This window comes from Pristis pectinata, chromosome 10, assembly GCF_009764475.1.
Source record: "Pristis pectinata isolate sPriPec2 chromosome 10, sPriPec2.1.pri, whole genome shotgun sequence".
In the NCBI taxonomy this organism is placed as follows: Eukaryota; Metazoa; Chordata; class Chondrichthyes; order Rhinopristiformes; family Pristidae; genus Pristis; species Pristis pectinata.
Window position 1 is genome coordinate 72,025,466 of NC_067414.1, and position 27,027 is coordinate 72,052,492.

The window sequence follows — 27,027 nt, forward strand, 5'->3', positions numbered from 1 at the left end:
AACAGTCAGAGAAGAGACACAAGAAATTCTGCAGATGTTGGTATCTGGAGCAATACACAAAAAGTGCTGGAGGAATTCAGCAGGTCAGGCAGTATCTATGGAGGGAAATAAACAGTCGACGTTTTGGGCCGAGACCCATCATCAAGACTGGAAGAGGGTAGAAGCCAGAATAAGAAGGTGGGGGAAGAGGGAAGAGCACAGGCAGGGGATAGGCAAGTTCAGATGGTGGGCGAGTCCAGGTGAGGGGGGAAGGTAGTGGGTGGGGGAGGGGGTGGAAGATGTAATAAGCTGAGAGGTGATCGGTAGAAGAGGCAAAGGGCTGAAGAAGGAGGAATCTGGTAGGAGAGGGCAGTGAACCATGGAATAAAGAATGGAGGAGGGGAGGAGAGGAGACGGGCAGGTCATCAAGGCAGGGGAAGGGAGCCATAGGAATAAGGGAAGACAAAGTGGGGGTGGGGGTGGGGGTGGGGGGGGGAAGAAAAAGAAGGGGTGGGGTTACCGGAAGTTAGAGAAATTGATGCTGAGGCCATCAGGTTGGAGACTCCCAAGGCGGAATATGAGGCGTTGTTCTTCCAACCTGCCTCTGGCCTTAATGTGGCAGTAGAGGAGGCCATGGATAGACATGTCAGTATGGGAGTGGGATGTGGAATTGAAGTGGGTGGCCACCGGGAGGTCCTGTTCTCATCTCTATTATAAATAGGTGAACTCTTATTCCACAACTATGTTTTTTAGATCTAGATTTCCCCATAAGGAGAAAGATGCTCTCAGCGTCCACTTCCAAAATTGTATATTTTTCAGTAAGATCATCTCTCATTTTTCTAAATTTGAATGAGCACAGGTCCAACCTGCTCAACATTTCCTCAATAGATAACCTATACAACCTAGGAATCAACCCGGTGAATTTGATCTGAACTGCTTCCAGTGCAAACATATCCCTTCTTCAATAAGAAAAACTAAACTGTACACAGTTCTCCAGATGTGATCTTACCAATGCCCTGTACAGCTGCAGAATGATTTTCCAAGGTTGTACTCCTTTCAGTGAAGATCAACATTCTATTTGCCTTCTACCAGCTGTATCTGCATGCTACTTTCTGTGTTTCCAGTTTGAGCCCACCCAGATCTCTCTCTGTATTCTGTAGTCTGTCTTCCTATTAACTTATATTCTGCTTTTCTATTCTTCTTATCATGGTGAATAATTTCACATTTTCACCACATTTATACTCCACTTCCCATATTTTCTCCCATTTTATTTCACCTATTTATATCCTTTTGCAGACTCCTTGTATCTTCTTCATGATTTGCCTTCCCACCTCTCTGTATTTTGTCAGCAGATCCGGCTGTAATACACTTGGTCCTTCATCTAAGGCATAAATGTAGATTGTAAATAGTTGAGGCCATCACTGCACCCATAACTTGAAAATGATTCATTTATCCTGACTCTTTTGTCTATTAGTTAGCCTGTCTGTGGTGACATTTTATTCGCAATAACATGAGTTCTTGTCTTGTGAAGTAAGCTTTTGTGTGGCACCTTATCAAATACCTTTGGAAGTACAAATATATGAGGTCTACTGCTTTTCCTTTATTCTACCAGCTCAATTACATTCTCAAAGAACTCTAATAAATTTAGCAAACATTGGGTTTCCTTTCGTAAAAGCATGCTGAATCTGCTCAATTGTATTATGATTTTCTAATCATCTTCCTGTAACTTCCTTTATTCTGGATTTCCCCAATGATGATAAAAAGAACTGCAAATGCTGGAACTCTGAAATGAAAATGGAAAATGCTGGAAACACTAAGCAAGTCAAGCAGCATCTGTGAAAAGAGAAGCAGAGTTAATGTTTCAGGTCAATTCTGAGGATGGATATTCAACCTGAAACCTTAATTCTCTTTCTCTTTTCACAGATGCTGCGTGTGTTCAGAATTTTATTTTCATTTCATTTTCCCAATTAAAAATGTTAGGCCAACTGGCCCATTGTTTACTACTATTGATACACCATAGAAACATCCTATCCAGATGCATCATGGCTGGTATGGGAACTGCTCTGCCCATGACCGCAAGGAACTGCAGAGAGTTGTGAACGCAGCTCAGCACATCATGGAAACCAGCCTCCGCTCCATGGACTCTGTCTACACTTCTCACTGCCTCGGGAAAGCAGTGAACATAATCAAAGACCCCACCCACCCTGGACATTCTCTTTTCTCCCCCTCCCATCAGGCAGAAGATACAAGACCCTGAAAGCATGTATCACCAGGGTCAAGGACAGCTTCTATCCCGCTGTTATAAAACTGAAAGGTCCCTTAGTACAATAATATGGATGCTTGACCTCACAATCTACCTCATCATGGCATTTCACCTTATTGTCTGCCTGCACTGCACTTTCTTTGTAACTGTAACATTTTATTCTGCATTCTGCTATTGTTTTTCCTTGTACTACCTCAATGCAATGTTGTAATGAAATGATCTGTATAGATGACATGTAAAACAAAGTTTTTCACTGTACCTTGGTACATGTGACAATAATAAACCAATTTACTAATTTTGGGACTTTTGTGGTTTTCTAATCTGCTGGGGCCTTTTCAGAATTCCTAGAGTTTCAGAAGATCACAAGCATTGTATTCAACATCACTGCAGCCACTTCTTTTCGGACCCTTTGATGCAGGAGATTTATCAATCTTTCGTCCTGTTAGCTTGCTTGGTGATAGTAATTGTTTTAGGTTCCTCCCTCCCTGATTTCAGACATTCGAATATTTTTATTTTCTTTTCCCCAGCAGCACTTTTAATCTGCACATTCCAAGCATCTACTATATTAACAGCAACAGTTGAAACTTGATGTTTTATTGTTTGATGTGCTCATTCTGTGTAACGTTGGTAGTCCATCTTTCTCAACTTGCTGGGCTGCATCAGTGGTCGGTGTTTAATGTTAGAATCGCCTTCGGGTATAATTTATTGCGTTTTGATGCAGTTAGACACGAGACAAGCTATGAGGATTTGACTCATGAGCTGCAAGCGTATTTCCCTCATTGCTTCAGTGCATTGCCATTCAAACATAACCTACAGCACTGACATGAAGCATCCCGTCCACAACCACGCCCTTGCCATTCCTCTGCTCGTCGCGGTCGTCATGACAACTGAAACGTCATCTCACCCTGTATCTAATTGGAGGAAACCCCGTGGCCGAGCGTCAGACTCCTCGTCCAGCTAACCTGTAAGAATAGCGCAGTGGCCCCGCCCCTTCACTACTTTTAGATGATTGGATGACTTCACCATGATTTCTGCAGACCTCTACGGTTCATTGGTAGAACAACGTGCCTATCATAGTGCAAGGGAGCGAGGGGCGTGGCCCCCGCGTCCGTCAAGCCGGGTGGGCCCGCCCCCACCTCCGGTCTTCCTCCGGCCAAAGTTGATCCATTTGAGGAGATAGGAGGCTGAGCCAGGTTTGTTTTTTGGGAATGTGCCGCGATAATCACTGCTCCTTTTCTGAAGGGAGGCAATAATAAAGGGTAAGGGAGTGAGGGACCAATTTATAAAATAACGAAAGGGTGAGCAATGTTTTAAGTTTAAAAAATGTTTAAATTGTCTGCAGGGTTTAGTTTTAGTCTAATTTTGAAGATTTCTTGGATTTTTTAAAAAATCCGCCATGTTCCCTTTTTTTGTACTTTGCACAAAGTGGATCCGCGCAATTCTACCCCGAGATCGATTATGGAGGGAAAACAAGCGGATGTAGATGAGACATCCCACCCCCCCCCCCCCCCAACCAATGCACCCACTTTCTCTCTTTGCCCACCTATCAAACTCTTTCGGGCTCGTTGTTTTTCATAGAATCAGTTTCCTCTTTTTGTTTCTCCCTCCCCCCCCCCCCCCTCTCTCTCTCTCTCTCTCTCTCTCTCTCTCTCTCTCTCTCAGCAGCTTGCATACCTTTTGGCGAAAGGCAAAGTGAGCAGGAGGAGCCCAGCCCACGGTGTAACGAAGGCACAGCAACAGAACCCAGGGAGAGGCCGGCCAACGAGCTCAGAAGCATGGAGAACACAGAGCAGGTCAAGCAAGAGAAACCGGCTGAGCAGACCAACAGCAATCCCGACAATGCCAAGCAGGGCGACGCGCAAGAGAAGCAGACTGATCAGACCAACAGCAACCCCGAGAATGCTGAGCAGGTGCAGAGAGCCAAGCTGGCCGAGCAGGCCGAGAGGTACGATGATATGGCCGCTGCTATGAAAGCGGTGACCGAGCAGGGCTCCGGGCTCAGCATCGAGGAGAGGAACCTGCTGTCGGTCGCCTACAAGAACGTGGTGGGCGCCCGCCGCTCGGCGTGGAGGGTTATCTCCAGTATCGAGCAGAAAAACGAGAAGGACGAGAATAAACTACAGCTGATCAAAAGCTACCGGGAAAAAGTAGAGGGAGAGCTCCGTGAAATCTGCGGCGACGTCCTGGTAAGAGGTGCACAAAGGATGGGGCGAAGTCTCGATCGGAGGTTTCGCTAGCCTTGACACAATTGTAAATGAAATTCTCTTCAAAGAAGAGAACGTTTGCTTTTTGCGTTAAATTGCATTTATGTGCCATTTTCTGTCGGGCGTCTTTCAGCAATTTTTAAAGGAAATCTGATTAAGGCGACTTTGTCCGAGTTACGCTGTTGGGTGTCGTTTTTCTAGGTTAGTATGCCACTAGCTTACATACACGTGAAAAGAGGGGAAAAGATTTGACCCAGTCCTTCAGATTTTTTTTCTAGTACTGGTTGTGATACGCTTAATTAAAGCTACCTCCAGTCGATATGTAACACCATTCGTGGGGTGACGTTTTCAAAGATTAATTATGAATTAGAATGCTGCCTTTTAGCCGTAGCTGATCATTGGCAGAGTAAACCGTTCTTGAATAAATATAATCTTTATATATTCCTGTTAACTAACTAAAGGTATACCATTTAGCTGAAGGTTGCCTATGTGCCAAACAGTTTTCTGGACGTAGCGTTGGAAAAAGTCTTCTTGTTTCTGTATTAGAGATTCATTTGCTATATATACATATATTTAGTAATGAGCACCGTTTGAAATAGATGCGTTTTCTAAACTGGAGAATTTTACTTTAGTTTATTTGGGCGTTGACAGTATTGAGTAAAAATCACATATAGCCATCCTATCTGATCTTGCATCTTTCCTGAAATGGGAATTCTGTTCTTAAAATATTGTGGGCTGAAAGTAATTTTAAGATGTCTTTGATGTATAAGATAATAGTGGCTACCTTTTAAAACGTTGCTTAACGTGGTGGAAAATGCCTCCCATTGCAAATGTGGGTTTTTTAAAATAAATATTACTCTCCTTTCTTCCCCCTGCCCCCACTCCCAGTGCCACATTATTAAATTCCTGTCAGGCTGCTACAATTCAATAATGTGTCAAATCAGTTAATTCATGGCAATGAATGTTGACTTGTCACATTGTATCATGGTCTTAAGTTTAATTTGGGTGTGCATGCTGGGTGGGGTGGATTGGTGTGAATCATATACTATCACATTAGTTTCTTCATATCTCTATGTTGCAGCCAACATTGCTTTTGATGTTTGTAGTAATTATGAATGTTATAAATCTGGCTGACTTAATTTAGTTCTTAATTATGGATAATCATTTTTAAGAAGTTATTGTGGATCTTTTTGTTCTAAGCTAAAGATAATGAAATTGTGTATAAAGCGAGCAAAGTGTTTTGAGGAAGGTGCAAAATTGGTTAAAATGATACAACAGGCATTGCTTGGTACTTTTCTGGATTGAAATCTGTAGGTGTTTATCTCACAATGATTGTTCAGTAGCAGGCCTAGGCTGAAGTTTTCAGACACTTCTGTTCTGACTTGCATTTTTTCATTTTTAAACATGCTTGTAAGAAATCTATTGCTTTGTATGATGTGGACCTTTTTATTGTCTTGTTGAAGGTTTGCAATCGTAACTCTCACCTTAACATTGGCTATTGTCAAGCAATTCTAAATGCATTTTCTGTTCTTTTACATGTAAAAAAAACTCATTCTAAATAGATTTTCAAGCAATTTGTTTATTGGTATAAACTCTTGTAGGAGTTTCTGTGATCAGCCAGTTTAACCAAACGGGCACCAGCTTGGTACTGTGGAAATTGTGGCTTTGCAACTTCCTCCTGCTTTTTATTTTACACAGTAACTTTTCAGTGTCAGCCTTACCCCTGTTCAGTTTAAGTAGTGACAGCTTCCTTTAGTCAGATGTATAGTGCTTTAGTGCGGCAGATGGAATTAGTCGGTAATGTAATAAAATAATTTTTAATGTCTCTGAAAATCTGGCGTGCTACCAACTGGATAGAAATACAGTGCTAAATGGCTGTTGCCCAATTTTCTGAGTATTTACTACCAATTTCTGAATTGAATTGCTGAATCTGAGCTCTGCCCTGCAGTTAGACTTTTAAGTATCTTTTGCAGTTGACATCACTGTCTTCTCCCACACCTGGGCACATTTTTTAGTGTGAACAAATAAGACATCTTAAAATCTTATAAGCAATTGAAGAGTATTGCTAGTCAGAAGGTTGAATTGACTAAATGGATCATTGGTTTTTAACAATTAAACCAGAGGTGAATACTCAGGTGATTTGAGCCTGAGATGAACAGTATTGTGATGGGTGGATGACAAATCAAAAAGCAGTAGAGGGTCAAATGTGTCAGAATCTGATGCTACATCCTAGGATCCTGACAGATTTGAAGGTAGACATTGTGACAATAGAAATTATATTTCAGAGCCTTTATTGGATATAGATTTATGCCAAAAGTCTGGAGTGTGGTCAGTGTAGTGTCCATTTTCCCAAATGGATATGGAGCTCATTGTCTTCATTTTGGTTCATTTGTCTTAATATTTGCCATGGAAATGGTTTGAAGTTGCTGCCACCTCACAGCTCCAACTCTGTGTTGTCTGTGTGGAGTTCGCATCATTTCTGGGTGGCTAATTAATCTATCACCGCACCTCAAAGATGCAGTGGTATGTTAATTACTACTCTAAATTGTCCCTGTTATTGGTGGGTGATAAAAGAATAGAAGGGGAGTTGATGGGCAAGAGAGGATGAGTTGCAGGGATATAAAAGGGGATTGTTTTGCTGGGAGCTGACAAGGACTGTGTCATATTAAGTTGATTTGAAGAATTAAATCTAGATTCAGTAAACTACACCTGGAAATGGGCAAAATGGATTTAAAAATATTAGTTATGAGGTAAAAGGTATGTAGATAGGAAGAGAGGAGTCGAAGTCCATGTGCAGGAAGAGAAAAGACATGAGAGATGGATTTGAAGGGAAGCTAGCAGATTGGGGAGACAGGTAGAAATAGAACACTTTATCTGGGTAGCTGCCACTCTGATCAATTAGTGACCACTTGTGTTTACTGTAAACAAGTGATTTGGGCTTGAGTAAATTATGAATCAAAATTGATAGAAATTAGGAGATAAAAGTTAATTCTTTAGAAGGTGAGAAGCAATTGCAAGTGAATATCAATGAGATGGAGGAATGGAATAAACTGGCAGATGAAGATCAGTGTCTAAGTTTGGAAAGAGTTGCAGTTTTAAAGAAAAGCATTTGGGCTGCAAAATTTGGAGATAAGGATTAAAGGGCAGTGATGCAACTTGATAAAGCTACATTACTTGAATTCTAGATTTTATTGAGATGTAGAATACATGTAACAACCAAGAGTTAATGAATCTAAATAGAAAAGTAAGGCTTGAAATTACTGGAGCTTAATCTGGATTGCTGCCTCATGTCAGGGAAATATCAAGAAACAAAAATGGATGTTTTTCATTAGAGAGCTTGTTTTGAGGCAATGTCGTAGAAGTATTTATAACTGAAAAGTTTAAGATGAGGTAAATAAGTTGAGAAGGCACAACCATATTTAAAAGATATAGGAGTTTTGGGATGAGTACAGGGTGGACAATCACAAGATCACAAGACAAGGGAGCAGAAGCAGGCCATTCGGCCCATCGAGTCTGCTCCAAGTACAGTATGTCTTCAAACATACAGCAGAATGTTTATGTTGAAGTAGCTTATGAAATTTTTGTGCCTGATGTTGACATGCTCTGAAAGTTGATGTGCACCAATCAAAGTGGGAAGTTCTGTAGACCCTAGATATTCTTTCAAGTAACACAAGTTCTCTGCAAGTACTGCTGTGGTTTTTAATACATTGTTGATGTAAAGAAAGTCTTGATCTTTCAGTTACTGATCCACATTGTGCAGAAGGATTGTTACTTCTGGCAGCTGTTCAGCAAAACTGACTTTTTTTTTGCATGTGTTGAAGAGGCCACTGAGCAAACTGTTATCCTCTACTATCTTTCTTCATCTTCCTAGTGTATTAAAACTTAAAAGTTAATTTCTACTGCAGAATTGGAAGTTTGTTCAAGATAATATTGCTGGCCACAATCATTCTGGTTTTTTCCCCCAAAAGTGACTGAATTACTATTATGGAACTTGATGTGCTCAAAATTTGGCCAGGTACTTTTGTATGGTATCATTACATTAATTGTTAATAATATAAGAAACAGAACCAAGAGAAGGCGATATGGCCACTTTGCTCTGGCATTCTGGTTTATCATGTACTTCACCACCAGCTTGCCACACTTATTTTTCTCTTTTCTCAGCCATCCTGTTTCCATGGTGTCCAGGATTAATTGTTCCCAGTTTTCAGTATACTTAATAACTGAGCATCCTTAGTACTACTGATTAGAAAATTCTGAAGGTGTAAAAAGAACTCTGTATAAAGAAATTTCTCCTCATCTCAGTTGTAAGTTGCCAGTAACTTTAGCCAAGTGATCCTTTCATGCTGTCTCCTGTCCTTAACCCCAAATTGTAGAGGAAATAGCCTTTCTATCTACCTTGACAGCCCCTCAACTTTGCTTTTTAATCAATTGAAATTATTGGACATTTAGAATCAAAAGATTAAACTACTATGTTTCTTCATTTGGAAAAAATGCTCAAACAATAATTTGTACCAGAAGTATTTTTCAGTCTTTTTTAAGTTTCTTTACAAATTTACTTCTTGGTTCACTTAATACATGGTAATTGTTGAATACTTTTGCATTCTTTGATTATACTTGATTTTTGTACTGATTTATATAACAATGTTTAATACTCTTTCCAAGCATCTTACCAACACCAAACTTAACATTTAAGAATGATTTACAGTTTATAAAGGCGAAAATGTTTTTTTTTAAATTAGAGCTGAATGAGCTAAGTAGCATCATTTGACTGGCACTCATGTTAAACTCACTTTCAAGATGCTATTTTCATTTTTGACTTTTTAATTTGGTTTTTATTTTTCCATTTCCCAATGTTACAGTCTAAACTGAGAACCAATTTTGCTTCAGATTTGGTGTTGTACACTGATGTCTTTTGCATTGTATTTGCTCAAGAAAGTGCATGTCCCATTGGTCGTTCTACAAAAGGCATTGGAGACCAACAGGAGCAGTACTTGGAAGATGCAATGTGAAAATAGGTTGTCCATATAAAGTTAGCTCCAAAATCCATTTTGTTTCTGGGGGGAAAAAAATCCTCAGATTCCCAGTTCTGATGAAGGCTCTTTGACGAAACGTTTATTCTGTTTCAACAGGTCAGGCAGCATCTGTGTATGAAGTGTTTCTAGTACTTCATTTTATTTCAGGTTTCCAGCATATGCAGTTTTTATTTTCTTTAAATCTTTCCTCTACTTTCATTACTTCAGTCATGTTCATTTTGCAAGGACTGATTATTCAATAATTTGAGTTGAGCAACCATTAAAAAGTATTCACTAGTGCTTGGGGGGAGAAAGGTGGGGGTAAGTTTTGAGTTAAATTGTTTACTAATTCAGTGACCTGAAGAGAACTATGCTACTGGTGTGTAGTCTCATCTTGATCACTGCCCCCTCTTGGGAATGAATTCCCTTAAACATATCACTTATAAACAACTCTATTTGTGGCTTGCACCCAACTGTGGCATCTCTAGTGGTGTTTGTTGCCAACTATTTTATGGCACTCAAAACATTTTTCAGAATATCAGAAGTATTACATGTTTAAACTTAATCTCAGTTGTATGCTGGTAACAGTCCAAACTATCCAGCTTTGTAAATTTTAGCTTTATCCCTCTCCAGTCCAAACATTTTAAACCTGTGCTGTACCACGCTGATCTGACCTGATTTTCTGCAAGTAAAATTGTTACATGGGCCAGAGATTTCTCCTTGTTTGCTTGTTCAAATGTTTTGTTTTGTCAAATTTAGATGGAAAATAATGAACTCACAAATATATTTATATAAACCTGATGCCATTCCTACCTTGGCTTGTCCAGTTTTGTTGTAAAGACCTACATTTGGTATTATGACTGCATACACTTCAACATACTGCTGTGAACTCATTCTCTAGATTCCATGTCTGTTGCCAAACCTCCAGATAACAGCTTCTGCCTTTTGTGTTTTTTGTCAGGAACTTAGTTGGTTTCTGAGCTCTCCAAGGTATGTATATGTTTTGCATAGGCTTGCTTAATTTGAAACCTCCGTACTGTATAATAAATGGTGCTGTCTAGTACCATCCCCTTTTTTTTTGAGATTGTTATCATTTCCTGTTTTGTTTTTGCTTTTAAGTTGTACAGAGACATCTTGGTGCTGTTAGCTCATCACCAGTCTCTGGAGTATCCTGATGTGATGTTCTTTCAAGCTAGCTTTTCAAAAGTGAGCTTTTCACTCTGGTGACAATTGTAAACCCATAAGTTTGGTCCTGTGGTCCTTTTTTATCTGGGTATGGGTTTAGAGATTTAAATGTATAAAACTGGATTACTGATACCCAGAATAAATGGTGAATGAACACAAGTATTAAAGGGAGCTTCAGTTTGAAATAGACCTATCAAGTACAGTTTCTGTCTGACCGGAAATTTAGTGTTCTGGAATTCACTAAAAACAAATAGAAGGTGTAATTAATAAATACGAGGTGATAAAAGTTTTGGACTTAAGTGATGAAATATAGCTGGAAATGTGGTGAAATAAGTAAGATAATGGAATTTAGAATAAATATAAGGAAATGGGATGAGCAGTTTGCCCATTGGTGATAAACAGAATTATGTTCTTGCCGGGTTATTAGCACATGTTTTCTATGTTAGAGACGTCAGAAGTATATTTTGTAGTATATTTTGTGGAAAAACATTCTGAAGTATTTTAGAATCACGATCAAATAAAATGAGGTGGCAGCTATAACCTGGGACAAGAATTGAATCTTCTGAGGAGCATTTGAAATGTAGGCAGAGGGTCCTTGACTCTTCTTCCCTACTCTTGTTCTGAAAGCATGGTTGGTAGTGATGGGTTACTGGGAAGATATGATGGAGTGATGGTGGATTGGACAAAGCCTGAAAAGGGCAAGACCATGAAAAGATGTAAAAATGAGGATAAGAATTTTATTTTGAGGTACAGTAGAACTAGAACCAGAACCCAACAGAGATTGAATATACTCTTTTGTAGTGAACAGAGATAGCAGGCTGGACAGGAGCTTTGGAATAATCTGGTCCAAAGTGATAACAGCATGGGTTTGTGTTTTCGCATCTGGTGTTGTGTTCCAGGTGGAGAGAGAAGGAGGGAGATTGGAAACTTGGCTTGAGGTTTTAACAGAATGTCATGTTTGTAAACATTGTTGTCAACTTTTAACAGTAACTGGGATGGAATTTTTGGGACACTTCGAAGGCTGACAGATTGTATTGTTAACTGACAGAAATAGTAGCTTGTCCAAAACTAAATGCTACAATTCCATTTGTAACAATGAGAGCTGTTCCACTATGCTGTAGAATGGAGGGAGGTGTTGGAGCAGTGAGCATCAAAACTGCAGAGGTTAAGAAAGATGAAGTGGTGTAACATACCATGATCGTGGTCAAACTTATTCATCACAAGATTACAAGACAAGGGAGCAGAAGCAGGCCATTCGGCCCATTGAGTCTACTCCAAGGAAAAGGGAAAAAAGAAATGGGGGAGGAAAGAAAACCTATTCTAATCCCAATTTCTGGCCTTATCCCCATATCCCATGATATCCTGACTATTTAGATATCTATCTATCTCCTCCTTGAACGCCCCCACTGATCTGGCCTCCACTGCTGTAGGTGGCAAGGAGTTCCACAAATTCACCACCCTCTGGCTAAAGAAATTTCTCCTCATCTCTGTTTTGAAACTGTACCCTCTAATTCTAAGATTGTGCCTTCTGGTCCTGGACTCACCCACCAAGGGAAACAGCCTAGCCACGTCTACTCTGTCCTTTCCTATCAACATTTTAAATGTCGCTATGAGGTCCCCTCTCATTCTTCTGTACTCCAGTGAGTACAGTCCAAGAGCCGACAAACGCTCATCATACGTAAACCCTTTCATTCCTGGAATCATCCTCGTAAATCTCCTCTGAACCCTCTCCAACGTCGGCACATCCTTCCTAAGATGTGGGGCCCAAAACTGTGCACAATATTTCAAATGAGGTCTCACTAGTGCCCTGTAGAGCCTCATCAACACTTCCTTACTTTTATACACTATACCTCTCGAAATGAATGCCAACATAGCATTCGCTTTCTTTACCACCGATCCGACCTGGTGGTTAACCTTTAAGGTATCCTGCATTAGTACCCCCAAGTCCCTTTGTACTTACATACTTTGAATTTTCTCTCCTTCTAGATAATATTCTGCCCGCTTATTTCTGCTTCCAAAGTGTACAACTGCACATTTCTCAACATTGAATCTCATCTGCCATTTCCTTGCCCATTCTCCTAAACTGTCTAGGTCCCTCTGCAACCTTTCTATCTCCTCAATACTCCCTACTCCACCTATCTTGGTGTCATCCGCAAATTTAGCCACAAAACCATTTATTCCATTATCCAAATCGTTAATGTACAAGGTAAAAAGGAGCAGTCCCAACACTGACCCCTGCGGCACACCACTAGTAACCGGTAACCAACCAGAACGAGATCCTTTTATTTACACTCTTTGCTTCCTGCCAACCGGCCAATGCTCCACCCATTCTGTTATCCTACCCGTAATTCCATGACCTCTCATCTTATTAATCAGTCTCTTGTGAGGCACCTTATCGAAGGCCTTTTGAAAGTCTAAATACACAATATCTACCGCCTCTCCCTAATCCACCCTACCTGTGATTTCTTCAAAAAACTCCAATAGGTTGGTCAGGCAGGATCTTCCCTTCACAAAACCATGTTGGCTTGGACCTATCTTGCCTTGCGCCTCTAGGTATTCCGTAACCCTATCCTTGAGGATAGATTCCAATAATTTTCCCACCACTGACGTCAGACTAATGGGTCTGTAATTTCCTTTATGCTGCCTCCCACCTTTCTTATACAACGGAACTACATTTGCGACCCTCCAGTCCTCCGGAACCATGCCGGAATCTATCGATTCCTGGAAAATTATCATCAATGCCTCCGCTATCTCTAAAGCCACCTCCTTCAGAACCCGGGGATGCACCTCATCCGGTCCGGGAGACTTATCAGTCTTTAGCCCATTTAGTTTTCCTAGCACCTTCTCCCTAGTAATCTTAACTGAACTCAGTTCCATTTCGTGAGACTCCTGACTAACCGGCACATTGCTGATGTCCTCCACAGTGAAGACCGATGCAAAATATTCATTCAATTCCTCTGCCATCTCTCTATCGTCCATTATAATATCTCCTGCACCGTTATCAATTGGTCCTATATCAACCCGTGTCTCTCTTTTACTCCTTATGTATTTAAAAAAACTCCTAGTATCCTTTCAAATGTTATCCGCCAACTTCCTTTCATAATTCATCTTTTCTTTCCTCATGACCTTCTTAGTTTCTCTCTGCAGGTTTTTAAAAGCTTCCCAGTCTTCCGTTTTCCCACTAATTTTTGCTTCTTTGTACGCTGCCCCTTTTGCTTTTATTTTAGCCTTCACCTCTCTTGTTATCCACATTTGTGCCTTTTTTCCATTCAAAACCTTTTTTCTTGGAATATATCTATCCTGCGTTTTCCGTATTTCCTGTAGAAATTCCTTCCATTTCTCCTCCGCCGTCCCTCCAGCTAGCTTACTCTTCCAATCAATTTGGGCCAACTCTTCTCTCATACCATTGTAATTTCCTTTGTTCCACTGAAATATCGATACACCAGTTATCAGCTTCTCCTTCTCAAACTTGAAACTGAACTCAATCATATTGTGATCACTAGTTCCCAGTGGTTCCTTTACCTTTAATTCCCTAATCATCTCCGGTTCATTACACAGCACCCAATCCAAAACAGCCGATCCCCTGGTGGGCTCTTCAACAAGTTGCTCCAGAGAAACGTCCCTTAGACATTCCACAAACTCACTCTCCTGAGTTCTACCGCCTTGCTGGATTTCCCAGTCCACCTTCATGTTAAAATCCCCCATAATTATCTTCACATTGTCACTCTGGCATGCTTTTTCTATCTCAAACTGCAACTTATCGTCCACTTCCTGACTGCTATTAGGGGGCCTATATATAACTGCTACTATTGTCCTTTTACCCTTGCTACTTCTTAGCTCCACCCATAAGGATTCCACCTCTTCTGACCCAATGTCCTTCCTTTCTATTGATTTTATATCACTACTAACCATCATGGCCACACCTCCCCCTCTGCCTACCTGCCTATCCTTCCTATACACTATGTACCCCTGGACATTCAGTTCCCAATCACATCCATCATAAAGCCATGACTTGGTGATTGCCACAATGTCGTATTTATTAACCTGTAGTTGTGCCACTAGGTCATCCACTTTATTCCTAATGCTAAGTGCATTTAAATATAGTACGTTTAGTCCGGTATCTGCTATTGATTTTGTTGTACTTCTATTGTTCAGCAGATTATCCTGACTTTCCACCTGTCTATCCTTCTTACCATCTTCACTACATACTATCTTACTACATCCATCATTAATTCTGCTCAGAGTTTTGGTGATATAATTGCTGGTAGCATGCTTGAGGATTTGGGCTGAGGGTTGAGGTATAGAGGCTCAAGATTAGATGGTATTGTGAGAACAAATGAGAACATATTTTCTATTTTTGCTTTGAGTGACCCTAGTAATTTTTGCAAGGGTGGGGTGGCATACTTGAGCAGGGAGCTCCATTAACAAACCAGTTAGCATTAAAAACCAGCAAAGAAAATTAGGTGGTGAGCAATAATGTAAGGAGGGGAAAATTCCATTTGATCTCATGATGAACTCAGGCCTTTGGAAATGAGAAGTTTAGGTTAAGTTAGTGGACAAAGATCTGGCAAATGGAATATAATATAGGAGATCATTAATTTTGGCAGGAAGAATAGCAAGAGGAATTGAATACCAAAATAGGGAGGTTATACTTATATAGGCTTTGGTGAGATCTTACTTGGAGTACTGCGTACCATATCAGTCTCCTTAAGGAAGGATATGCATGCATTTGAAGCTGTTAAGTGAAGGTTCACTTGACTGACACCTGGCATGAATGGGTTGCATTACAAGAAGAGGTTGGACAGGCTTAACTTGTTTCTGCTGGAGTGTAGAAGAGTGAAACATAGATGATCCTAAGGTGTCTTGATGTTGTGGATATGGAGAGATGGTTTGTCATGTGAGAATCTAGAACCAGGGGACACTTCCTAAAAAAAAATAAAAAAGGTTGTCACTTATTTAAGAGGGATGAGGTGCAGATTTTTTTTTGAGGATTGAGTGTCTTTCAAACTCAAAGTGTTGGAAACAGCACTGAATATTTTTAAGGCAAAGTTGTGTAAATTCATGAGGAACAGTTTCTGGGAGTAATTTTTTTCCCCCTTCCCAACTTCACTCCAACATATGTCAATTGAAGGTTGATAGTATGTAAAGTTGTAGTATTGTAGCACTCCTGAAATTGGTTCTGACTTTGCATTGGATATTTAACTTGCTTGAGGTTTGACTTTCTTTCTTCCTTTCTTTCTTCCCTCTAGGGGTTGTTGGATAATTACTTAATTCCCCATACCAGCTGCTCAGAGAGCAAAGTCTTCTACCTGAAAATGAAGGGCGATTACTTTCGGTACCTCGCTGAAGTTGCTTCTGGAGATGACCGAAAACGTAAACTTAGCTTCTTGTTTCTATGGAAAATCGGCGACTTTTGTTTTTAAACACTTGAACAAATGATTAATGTGCAATTTTGTCATAAGGAAATCTATTCTGAAATATGTTTTCATTTATAATGCAAAAAATCTGTTGCCCAAAGCTGTCACCTGCTATGAAAATACTACACCAGATAACTCTACATCAATTTAACATGCATGTACATGAATTCTAATAAGCTGAAGGAGCCCCAGAAAATAATAGTTTCAGTAACAAATATTTTGTTCAGTATTTGCAATCAGAATGCTGATGTGATATTGCTCTGGTTTAAAAATGTCCTGTCTAGACATTCAATATGTTGAATGCAATTTTGAAATCTGTAACTGAATGCAATAGTTAGCAATTGTAACTTTGCTGAATTACTGATGGATAGTTTCCAAGGTGAACTAAGTTTCAATTTAAGAATCTCATTATTTTTGTAGAAACGATACAAAACTCTCAGTCAGCATATCAAGCAGCATTTGAAATCAGTAAGGAAGGTCTGCCATCAACACATCCAATCCGTTTGGGTCTTGCTCTTAATTTCTCTGTGTTTTACTATGAAATTCTCAACTGTCCAGAAAGTGCCTGCAAGCTGGCAAAAGATGTAAGTTGCACACTTTTTAATTTCAAGAATTAGCTGGAATAAATGTTAACTTCAGATTGTCATATCTATGTACACAATTATTGTGTTTAAAAACTTTTTTCTTTGGAATGGTTTTCCATCTCAATGCATTGCTATGTTGCTGAGGTACACAATTGTCAAGGTATCCATTATTAATGTGAAGAAGTCAACAGTGAATGTCAATTAAAATATTTTACTACAGGCAGTTCAGAGTTAAGTCAACTGATCAACAAATCTAACTTTAGAAGCAAGTTTAATGGATGGAGATTCAGATAGGAGCATTTGCTTTACTTTCCTGGTTCTTTGAAGAAGATTGGGTAATTTGCATACTTTGGAGAATGTTCTTGTTAAACATGTCAATGGTCAGCTTGTTTTATTTTGATTATGGAAGTCCTAGATAGGCTGAAGGCTTGACTAATACCCACCTATCCCTGATATTTATCAAAGGGGTTAGGCAGGAAGTTTGGAGCTTTACAATAGTTGAAAGAGTCATCTATAGCCTTGGAAATTGGGACTACTTGGTGTCCATATTCCAAAGGTACAAATACTTCAGATTTGTTTATTTCATCATTCTGTGAAATGGAATTGGTGTCAATTTAATTTTATAGGCAATGATGTTTGCAATGGATTTGGGTAACTATCATGTCTGACTCCATATCCTATGGGGAAGAGGCATTCTTAATGACCTGTCTCATGATGGCTTGTCAAACCCTTTGAACAGCCAAAACTTTAAGTAGGCTTTAGCCAGGATTAATTAATTTGCTAAAAATGTGAATATCAAGATGACGATGCTAATCCTGTGACTCCAGCAGCCCAGTTCAACGTGTTTTGGCATTCAGTATTACTTGCAGTGCCCATCTTGCAATTTGCTGGTGTCTAATAACAAAATTTGAAGAATCAGTTTTTATAATTTTGTACACCTCTATCAAATCTCCTTTCAACCTTTGCTCTAAGAACAACAACTCTGGCTGATTTCAGGTAACTTTGTGGTTGAAATCCTTCGTCCTTGGAACCATTCTAGTCAGTCTTCTGCACTCCCTCTAGCATCTTTGTCCTTCTGGAAAAAAAACCTGGATACATTACTCAAATGAACATGCCCTCTTTTTGATTTATGCACCTGTATACCAAGGTTCCTCAATTCCTGCACATGCTTTAGACTTGTGCTATTAATCTATATTTTTTTCATTCTCTCTGCCAAAATGTATCACTTCACACTACTCTATTAAATCGTTTGACCAATCTGTTTGCCTGTGTCATCCTATAATCAGTTATTATCCTTCTTTGTTGACTGCATCTTCCACATTTTGCATGTCGCAAATTTTGAAATTCTATTTTGCACACCCATATCAAAATATTGTCTGTCTTTAATCTATGCCCTTTTGTTTCCATTTGAGCAGAAAAGACACACCAATACTGCTGGATCTCTTTTTCCCCCTCTCCACCCCCCCCCCCCCCCATCCTAGGGAATAAGACCTCAACCAACTGGTATCTAAACCTTCTCAATCTTTACTAAATTCTGTTCCTTCTGCTCTAATGTTTTTGTAAACCTCCTTTGCATTTGCTCTGGAAATAAATCTGTTATCCTTCCTTAAATTTAAATTCCAAGAAAATTAATCCACATATCAAAAGTAACCACTTACATTGAATTTCATTTGCTCACTTTGTAATCAGGTTTCTTTAAATTTTGGTGCTTCAGGAATTAATAAATGATTATACTCTTTAATTTGGTGTTATCTATAGATTTAAGCAGAATGCTTCCTATTTCATAAGCAAGTAAGTTTTAATGCACATTTAAACCTAACTTTCTACATTTTGGATGGGTGTTAATTGATATGATTGGTTAAATTGATATCTTTTCAGCTGGTTGACTGAAGAGCCATATCTGTTTCCCTTGGATATATCCAAGGTTATTATGGGAAGCGAGGGAAGAGATTGCTACGCCTTTGGTTATCTTTGTGTTCTCACTTGCCACAGGAGTAGTGCCTGATGATTGGAGGGTGGCAAATGTTGTTCCTTTGTTTAAGAAAGGGAGTAGAGATAACCCTAGGAATTACAAACCAGTGAGTCTTACTTCAGTGGTGGTGGAGAAGATTCTCAGAGACAGGATTTATGAACATTTGGAGAAGCATAGGCTGATTAGGGACAGTCAGCATGGCTTTGTGAGGGGCAAGTCATGCCTCACAAGCCTGACTGAATTCTTTGAGGATGTGACAAAGCACATTGATGAAGGTAGAGCAGTGGATGTGGTGCACATGGATTTTAGAAAGGCGTTTGATAAGGTTCCTCATGGAAGGCTCATTCAGAAAGTCAGGAGGTATGAGATCCAAGGAAACGTGGCTATGTGGATTCAGAATTGGCTCACCCATAGAAGATGGAGGGTGGTGGTCGATGGAGTGTATTCTTCCTGGAGGTCAGTGACCTGTGGTGTTCTGCAGGGATTTGTTCTGGGACCCTTGCTGTTTGTGATTTTTTTATAAATGGAAGGGTGGATTAGTAAATTTGCTGATGATACAAAGGTTGGTGGTGTTGTGGATAGTGTAGAAGGTTGCTGTAGATTACAAAAGGATATTGATAGGATGGAGACCTGGGCTGAGAAGTGGCAGATGGAGTTCAACCCGGATAAGTGTGAAGTGATGCACTTCAGGAGATTGAATTTGAAGGCAGAATACAAGGCTAATGGCAGGACTCTTAGCAGTATGGAGGAATAGAGGGATCTGGGGATCCACACCCATAGATCCCTCAAGGTTTCCGTGCAGGTTGATAGGGTTGTTACGGTGTATGGTGTGTTGGCCTTCATTAGTCAGGGGATTGAGTTCAAAGGCAGCCAGGTAATGTTGCAGCTGTATAGAATTCTGGTTGGACCACACTTGGAATATTGTGTTCAGTTCTGGTCGCCTCATTATAGGAAGGATGTGGAAGCTTTTGAGAGGGTGCAGTGGAGACTTACCAGCATGCTGCCTGGATTGGAGAGCATGTCTCATGAGGATAGGTTGAGTGAGCTAGGGCTTTTCTCATTGGAGAGAAGGATGCGAGGTGACTTGATAGAGGTGTGCAAGATGATAAGAGGCATAGATCAAGTGGACAGTCAGAGACTTCTTCCGAGAATGAAAATGGCTAACACGAGGGGTCATAATTTTAACGTGATTAGAGGAAGCCATAAGAGCGATGTCAGAGGTAAGTTTTCTTGACACAGTGGTGAGTGCGTGGAACGCACTGCCAGCAGAGGTTGTGGGGGCAGATACATTAGGGACACTTAAGAGACTCTTAAATAGCCACATGAATGACAAAGAAATGGAGGGCTGTGTGGGAGCAAAGGATTAGATAGATATTAGAGCAGGATAAAATGTTGGCACAGCATTGTGGGCCGAAGGGCCTGTACTGTGCTGTGATGTTCTATGTAAAACCAAATCCTCCAGGATAATTTGAGATTGCTATGTTTTCTAAGTACTTAGCAAGCCTATCTCAAAATGGTCATTCCTTAATGGCATGGACATGATGGGTTTAAGAGAACCAGCAAGAGAGATTTGTGGTGAACTTGCAAAGGACATAAAGAACTCCTAGGGATAAGAATATACTGCTCATTTGAATGTCTAAGGTTTTTCTATTTGAACAACAGTGCTTGTTTAATGTTCTGGAGATGTGTTGTGGCTCCAGAGTCCCAATTTTTGGATATGGTGCCCTCTTTGTTTTAATTATTATTATTTGTAATTGTCATTGATTTTGTTGAATAACTTATTTATTAGATAATAAAGCCAGATATATATTGAAATGGTCAACCATGGATATGTCTGCAACATGACTAACCTTCAATAACATTTTTGGCTCTGGGCTGGATACCAAACTTGCTAAATTAAAGAATGAAGTTCCTATCATGAGTTTGAGATTTGCCATGTCCTGGTAATATAAGACTATTTGCAGTCCTTCCTGGCTTGTGGAGATTCACTAAATGTTACAACAGCACCTGCAGAAGAGATTTTCTAAATTCCCACCTCTCTGATATTGCCTTTCTAATTTCCAAATTCTGATTTGTTTACTAGGCATTTGAGCAGGCTATTAAAGAGCTGGATATTCTTCAAGATGATAACTACAAAGACAGCACCCTCATAATGCAGTTGCTTAGAGACAATCTTACAGTAAGTTACTTTTTCCCTGTATTTTTTTTTAGCCTAATTCAACATCACTGAGTCGTGGCTTCATGATGGATGTGATTGGGAACTGAATGTCAAGGGGTATACAGTATATAGGAAGGATAGGAGGGTAGGCAGAGGGGGAGGTGTGGCCATGATGGTTAGTAGCGATATAAAATCAATAGAAAGGAAGGACATTGGGTCAGAGGAGGTGGAATCCTTATGGGTGGAGCTGAGAAATAGCAAGGGTAAAAGAACAATAATAGCAGTCATATATAGGCCCCCGAACAGCAGTCAGGAAGTGGACCATAAGTTGCAGATTGAGATAGAAAAAGCATGTCAGAGTGACAATGTGAAGATAATTATGGGGGATTTTAACATGAAGGTGGACTGGGAAATCCAGCAAGGCGGTAGAACTCAGGAGAGTGAGTTTGTGGAATGTCTAAGGGATGTTTTTCTGGAGCAACTTATTGAGGAGCCCACCAGGGGATCGGCTGTTTTGGATTGGGTGCTGTGTAGTGAACCCGAGGTGATTAGGGAACTAAAGGTAAAGGAACCACTGGGAACAAGTGATCACAATATGATTGAGTTTAGTTTCAAGTTTGAGAAGGAGAAGCTGATAACTGGTGTATCGATATTTCAGTGGAATAAGGGAAATTACAAAGGTATGAGAGATGAGTTGGCCCAAATTGATTGGAGGAGTAAGTTAGCTGGAGGGACGGCAGAGGAAAAATGGAAGAAATTTCTACAGGAAATAAGGACAATGCAGGACAGATATATTCCAAGAAAAAAGAAGGTTTTGAATGGAAAAAAGGCACAGATGTGGATAACGAGGGAGGTGAAGGATAAAATAAAAGCAAAAGGGGCGGCGTACAAAGTAGCAAAAATTAGTGGGAAAACAGAAGATTGGAACGATTTTAAAAATCTGCAGAGAGAAACTAAGAAGGTCATTAGGAAAGCAAAGATGAGTTACGAAAGGAAGCTGGCGGACAACATTCGGAAGGATTCTAAGAGTTTTTTTAAATACATAAGGAATAAAAGAGAGACACGGGTTGACATAGGACCAATTGATAACGGTGCAGGAGGTATTATAATGGATGATAGTGAGATGGCAAGGGAATTGAATGAATATTTTGCATCGGTCTTCACCGTGGAGGACATAAGCAATGTGCCCATTAGTCAGGAGTCTCACGAATTGGAGCTGAGTTCAATTGAGATTAATAGGGAGAAGGTGCTTGGAAAACTAAAGGGGCTTAAGGCTGATAAGTCTCCCGGACCGGATGAGGTGCATCCCCGGGTTCTGAAGGAGGTGGCTGTGGAGATAGCAGAGGCGTTGGCGATTATTTTTCAGGAATCGATAGATTCTGGCATGGTTCCGGAGGACTGGAGGGTAGCGAATGTAGTTCCGTTGTATAAGAAAGGTGGGAGGCAGCACAAAGGCAATTACAGACCTATTAGTCTGACGTCAGTGGTGGGAAAATTATTGGAGTCTATCCTCAAGGAGGAGGTTACCGAATACCTAGAGGCGCAAGGCAAGATAGGACCTAGTCAACATGGTTTTGTGAAGGGGAGGTCCTGTCTGACCAACCTATTGGAGTTTTTTGAAGAAATCACAGGTAGGGTGGATAAGGGAGAGGCGGTAGATGTTGTGTATTTAGACTTTCAAAAGGCCTTCGATAAGGTGCCTCACAAGAGACTGATTAATAAGATGAGAGGTCATGGAATTATGGGCAGGGTAGCAAAATGGGTGGAGAATTGGCTGGTTGGCAGGAAGCAAAGGGTGGAAATAAAAGGATCTCGTTCTGGTTGGTTACCGGTTACTAGTGGTGTGCCGCAAGGGTCGGTGTTGGGGCCTCTCCTTTTTACCTTGTACATCAATGATTTGGATGATGGAATAAATGGTTGTGTGGCTAAGTTTGCGGATGACACCAAGATAAGTGGAGGAGTAGGGAGCATAGAGGAAATAGAAAGAATGCAGAGGGACCTAGACAGTTTAGGAGAATGGGCAAGAAAATGGCAGATGAGATTCAATGTTGAGAAATGTGCAGTTGTACACTTTGGAAGTAGAAATAAGCGGGTAGATTATTATCTAGAAGGAGAGAAGATTGATAGTGCGGTAGTACAAAGGGACTTGGGGGTACTCATACAAGATACCTTAAAAGTTAACCACCAGGTTGGATCGGTGGTTAAGAAAGCGAATGCTATGTTGGCATTCATCTCGAGAGGTATAGTGTATAAAAGTAAGGAAGTGTTGATGAGGCTCTACGGGGCGCTAGTGAGGCCTCATTTGGAATACTGTGCGCAGTTTTGGGCCCTGCATCTTAGGAAGGATGTGCTGACGTTGGAGAGGGTTCAGAGGAGATTTACGAGAATGATTCCAGGAATGAAAGGGCTTAAGTATGATGAGCGTTTGTCGGCTCTTGGACTGTACTCGCTGGAGTACAGAAGGATGAGAGGGGACCTCGTAGCGACATTTAAAATGTTGACAGGTAAGGATAGAGTAGATGTGGCTAGGCTGTTTCCCTTGGTGGGCGTGTCCAGGACCAGAGGGCACAATCTTAGAATTAGAGGGTACAGTTTCAAGACAGAGATGAGGAGAAGTTTCTTTACCCAGAGGGTGGTGAAATTGTGGAACTCCTTGACACGCACAGCAGTGGAGGCCAGATCAGTGGGGGTATTCAAGGAGGAGATAGACAGATATCTAAATAGTCAGGGTATCAAGGGATATGGGGATAAGGCTGGCAAATGGGATTAGAATAGTTTTTTTTTCTCTCTCTTTTTTTCCCACCCCATTTCTTTTTCCCTTTTCCTTGGAGCAGACTCGATGGGCCGAATGGCCTGCTTCTGCTCCCTTATCTTGTGATCTTGTGAACATCGAAAAGATTAAAGTTGCTCAAATCTAATCAGTTTTATCTTATGAATTTTTGGTGCCATAAACTAAATCATGAGTAGTTATCCTTGAAATATTCTGATGCATAAAGCGTACTTGACATTGAATGCATTTTATAAAACTTAAGCAACAATTGTTGCCTGTCACCCCAGAGGCTGGTGATTCCTTGAAGTTCACTACCCAAGGGGGCTGTAGAGGTTCAGTCTCTGACAAATTCAAGACACAAATTATTAGATTTTTAGATGTTAAGGAAACTAGGCACATGGGGTTGATGCAGGAAAGTGATGTTGAGGTAACAGGTCAGACATGATCTCATTGAACAAGTGAGCAGGCATAAGGGACTGAATGGCCTACTACTAATTTTTGCATTCTATAATTGGGGGGAGGGGGGGTGGTAGTGGTGGTTCCCCTGAAGGTGGAGGCAAAGTTTTGAAGACTGCATAGGGTGTGGGGAACTTGTTTGAATAGGATGCTAGTATTATCTGCTGCCTGGTTGAACCTGAGGAAGTGGGTAAGGAAGAAGTCAGAATTGATGGTTTGTATTGGAGTTGGGGACCATAGCTTCAGTTTTTCCGGTGTAGGGATGGAGGAAGTTAAGTCTTGTTTGTTGGACATGTGTTCTTGGGCATGTTTCAAAAAGTGGTGCAGAGGACAACTGAGAATTATTGGCACATACATAGCAATATGTGAACCAGGGAAAGGGCTAGTCCAAGAATAGTGGACTTCGATCCTGGGCACTCCAAGGGTAAAGGTAAAGAGAGACAAGAAACTATTGATGAAGCTAAGTCTTTGTTCAGATGGGAATAAGCATATTGTGGGAAATGGCCAATAGAAGGGTTGATATTGGATGATGGTGGCATAGTCAGTTCTATTTTTAAAAAAAAAGGTCAATGAGTGATCATGCATCAGTGCTACAATCACAAAGGATGGGTGTGATTTTTATTTAAGGCCTGTGGAAGGGAATGGAGGGACGCAAAAGGGTACATGTCTGATTGGTGGCAATGCATTCAAAAGCATTAATAGGTAGGTGGCAAAGACGGAAGGATAAAGTTGATGAGACCAGGGTATTGTCTGAGAAGGGAACACCCTTGATGATAGTATTTGGAGATTGTTAGAAGTAGTTAAGAATTAACTTGTATAATTAGGAACTAATTGTTGAAGGGAGAAAAGCAGCACTCTGAGATGAAATGATGAGGGTTGATGGAGAAATGGCAGAGAGGCATTAGTTTAGAGCTGAATCAGAAGATCTAGTGGTACAGCTGGTAGAGCTGCTGCCTCATAGTGCCAGAAACCTGAAATTAATCCTGAACTTGAGTGTTGTCTATAGAGTTTGCACATCCTCCTCGTGACTACATGGGTTTCCTCCCTTGTCCCAAAGATGTGTTTGTAGGTTAAATGGCCACTGTAAAGTGCTTCTAATGTGTAGGTGAGTGGAAGAATCTGAGGGAAGTTGATGAGAATGTAGGAAGAATAAAAACTGATCAATGTAGGATTACATTAATGATTAATGGTGAGGACTTGATGGGCTGAAGGGTCTGTTTCTGTGCTGTACCTCTGACTATGAATAAAGCCATTTATGTGCTTTTTCTTAAAAGGCAAAATTGAGCTGCAGATGAGGTAAACTGGAATTATTAATTCCTATGAATAAAATATAGGTTGTGTGAGATTCAAGTACCCATAGTCATGGTTCTTTAGATCAAGTTATGAAAGGTGTGACCATTAACAGGAACAGCTTATTAATATTTCTTATTTTGAAAATGAAGTAACATTTTATTACCAGGGCTAGAGTTGCCCATAAATAATTTTTGCCATGAGCGATTGGAAACAGTCTGTTTTTAATACTCAGTCATTAAACATTGAGGGAAGATGTTTTGTAGACTGTCATGTTTGGATGTTGTTGCATTTTAATGTTTCTAATGCTTTGTTTTGAATTTGTTTTTTTTTAGTATTTATGTATGAAAATGAGTGACATTTTTCCCCTCTTTCTAGTTATGGTCATCTGAGAGTGCACCCGATGAGAGTGAACCTGTTGCAGCCGAGCCTGGAGAAAATTAAGTGCACATGGGGCCGAATCCTCCAAACTTTTTACACATCTCCATTCCTTACTGCTCCACTCAAAAATTCCTATAGTAACAAAAACTTGTACTGTACTGATTACCTATGTATGGAAAGTCCCAAATCTAGTCTTTATACAGTATACATACCATTGCTTTAAAACAAGTCCATCCCTTGGTTTGTGTTGATGGTTGTCTGCCTTCCTGGTATGCAGTTACTGCTGTAGAAGAGTATATAGTTTTAACATGAGTAACCTCCAAATAAAGTAGAGGTCAGAATGTTTAATATTTTAAATTCTTGCAATGTTTGTATTGTGAGCATAATTAATAGAAATTTGCTGCACTAGAACATAATTGGGATTTACTCTAATACATTTTTGCTTGCTTCCCCTTCTCAAACCACCTTTCCATATTTGACAGGTTCTTGTTCTTCAGGACTTGTGTATTCTTTCACTCCCCTTGATATGCAATTATTATTAATTGAAAACTGGCATAGTTAAAGCAAAAGAGTCCTTGCACACCTTTATTCTGCAGAAAGACTGGCCTTGTATAAATTTAGTTATTTTGTGGAAATATAAGACTGAAATGCAATCAAGTTTTTAAAAAAAAAAGTACCTTGTGATTTTGGAATTTTGTGAATCTTCACCTTTTTAAAAAAAGAAATGAATTGTTCACCTGTCATGTCAATATGATATTTGCTTCTCTACTGTTACAGCACATTTCTGCTAAAGTTTGGACTATGCTTGTAAATGATTAAGTCTCATACATGACTTTCAATACACTGGAATGGGAAAACATAATGTTGGATTGTGCCCAATAATTTTTTAAAAGCGTATTTCTTTGCAGGTTTGTCCATATGTAAGGGGATTTTCAGTAAGATTTGGACCACTATAATTGTTAGTCATTTTATCATAATCCCCAAAGGCCTTGTGAAAATGTTAATGCCCAATGTAACACAAAATAAATGACATTTTATAGACCATGTGTATTGCTTGTATATTGCTTCTAACAGGAACCACAATTGAAGATATTTATAAAATATACATAGAATTCCTATTGATGTTTAAAAGTGTCAGTGATGAACCATTGTTAAAAGTTAATTTTGAAATTGGGAAACTTTAAGAAATGTTTGCTTTTATGTGCATTATATGTGCCCAATAATTGCCAAACATGAAGTTCATATAGCTTTGAAGTTTCTTTAATGATGATATTGGAGAGGAATCTTGCTCTTTACACACTTTTCGTAGATACAGTCAATACTTAGTGGAATATCCACCTTGGCTTCCTTCACCTT

General features: G+C 39.9%; 1 protein-coding gene across 3 annotated transcripts; it reads left to right on the forward strand.

The window, feature by feature from the left end:
• The first annotated feature begins 3,277 nt into the window (after positions 1–3,277).
• Positions 3,278–26,713, forward strand: ywhaqa (tyrosine 3-monooxygenase/tryptophan 5-monooxygenase activation protein, theta polypeptide a). Of its 3 annotated transcripts, none has more exons than XM_052025017.1 (6): positions 3,278–3,435; positions 3,908–4,428; positions 15,893–16,016; positions 16,481–16,644; positions 20,700–20,795; positions 25,669–26,713. In XM_052025017.1, the coding sequence occupies exons 2-6, from the start codon at positions 4,018–4,020 to the stop codon at positions 25,732–25,734; spliced, it is 861 nt and encodes a 286-aa protein (XP_051880977.1). In that variant the 5' UTR covers positions 3,278–3,435; positions 3,908–4,017; the 3' UTR covers positions 25,735–26,713. The 3 variants fall into 3 exon arrangements, with proteins under 3 accessions (XP_051880977.1, XP_051880978.1, XP_051880976.1); XM_052025018.1 differs by having other exon boundaries at positions 3,396–3,501; XM_052025016.1 differs by lacking the exon at positions 3,278–3,435 and having other exon boundaries at positions 3,905–4,428.
• Positions 26,714–27,027: the final 314 nt, after the last annotated feature.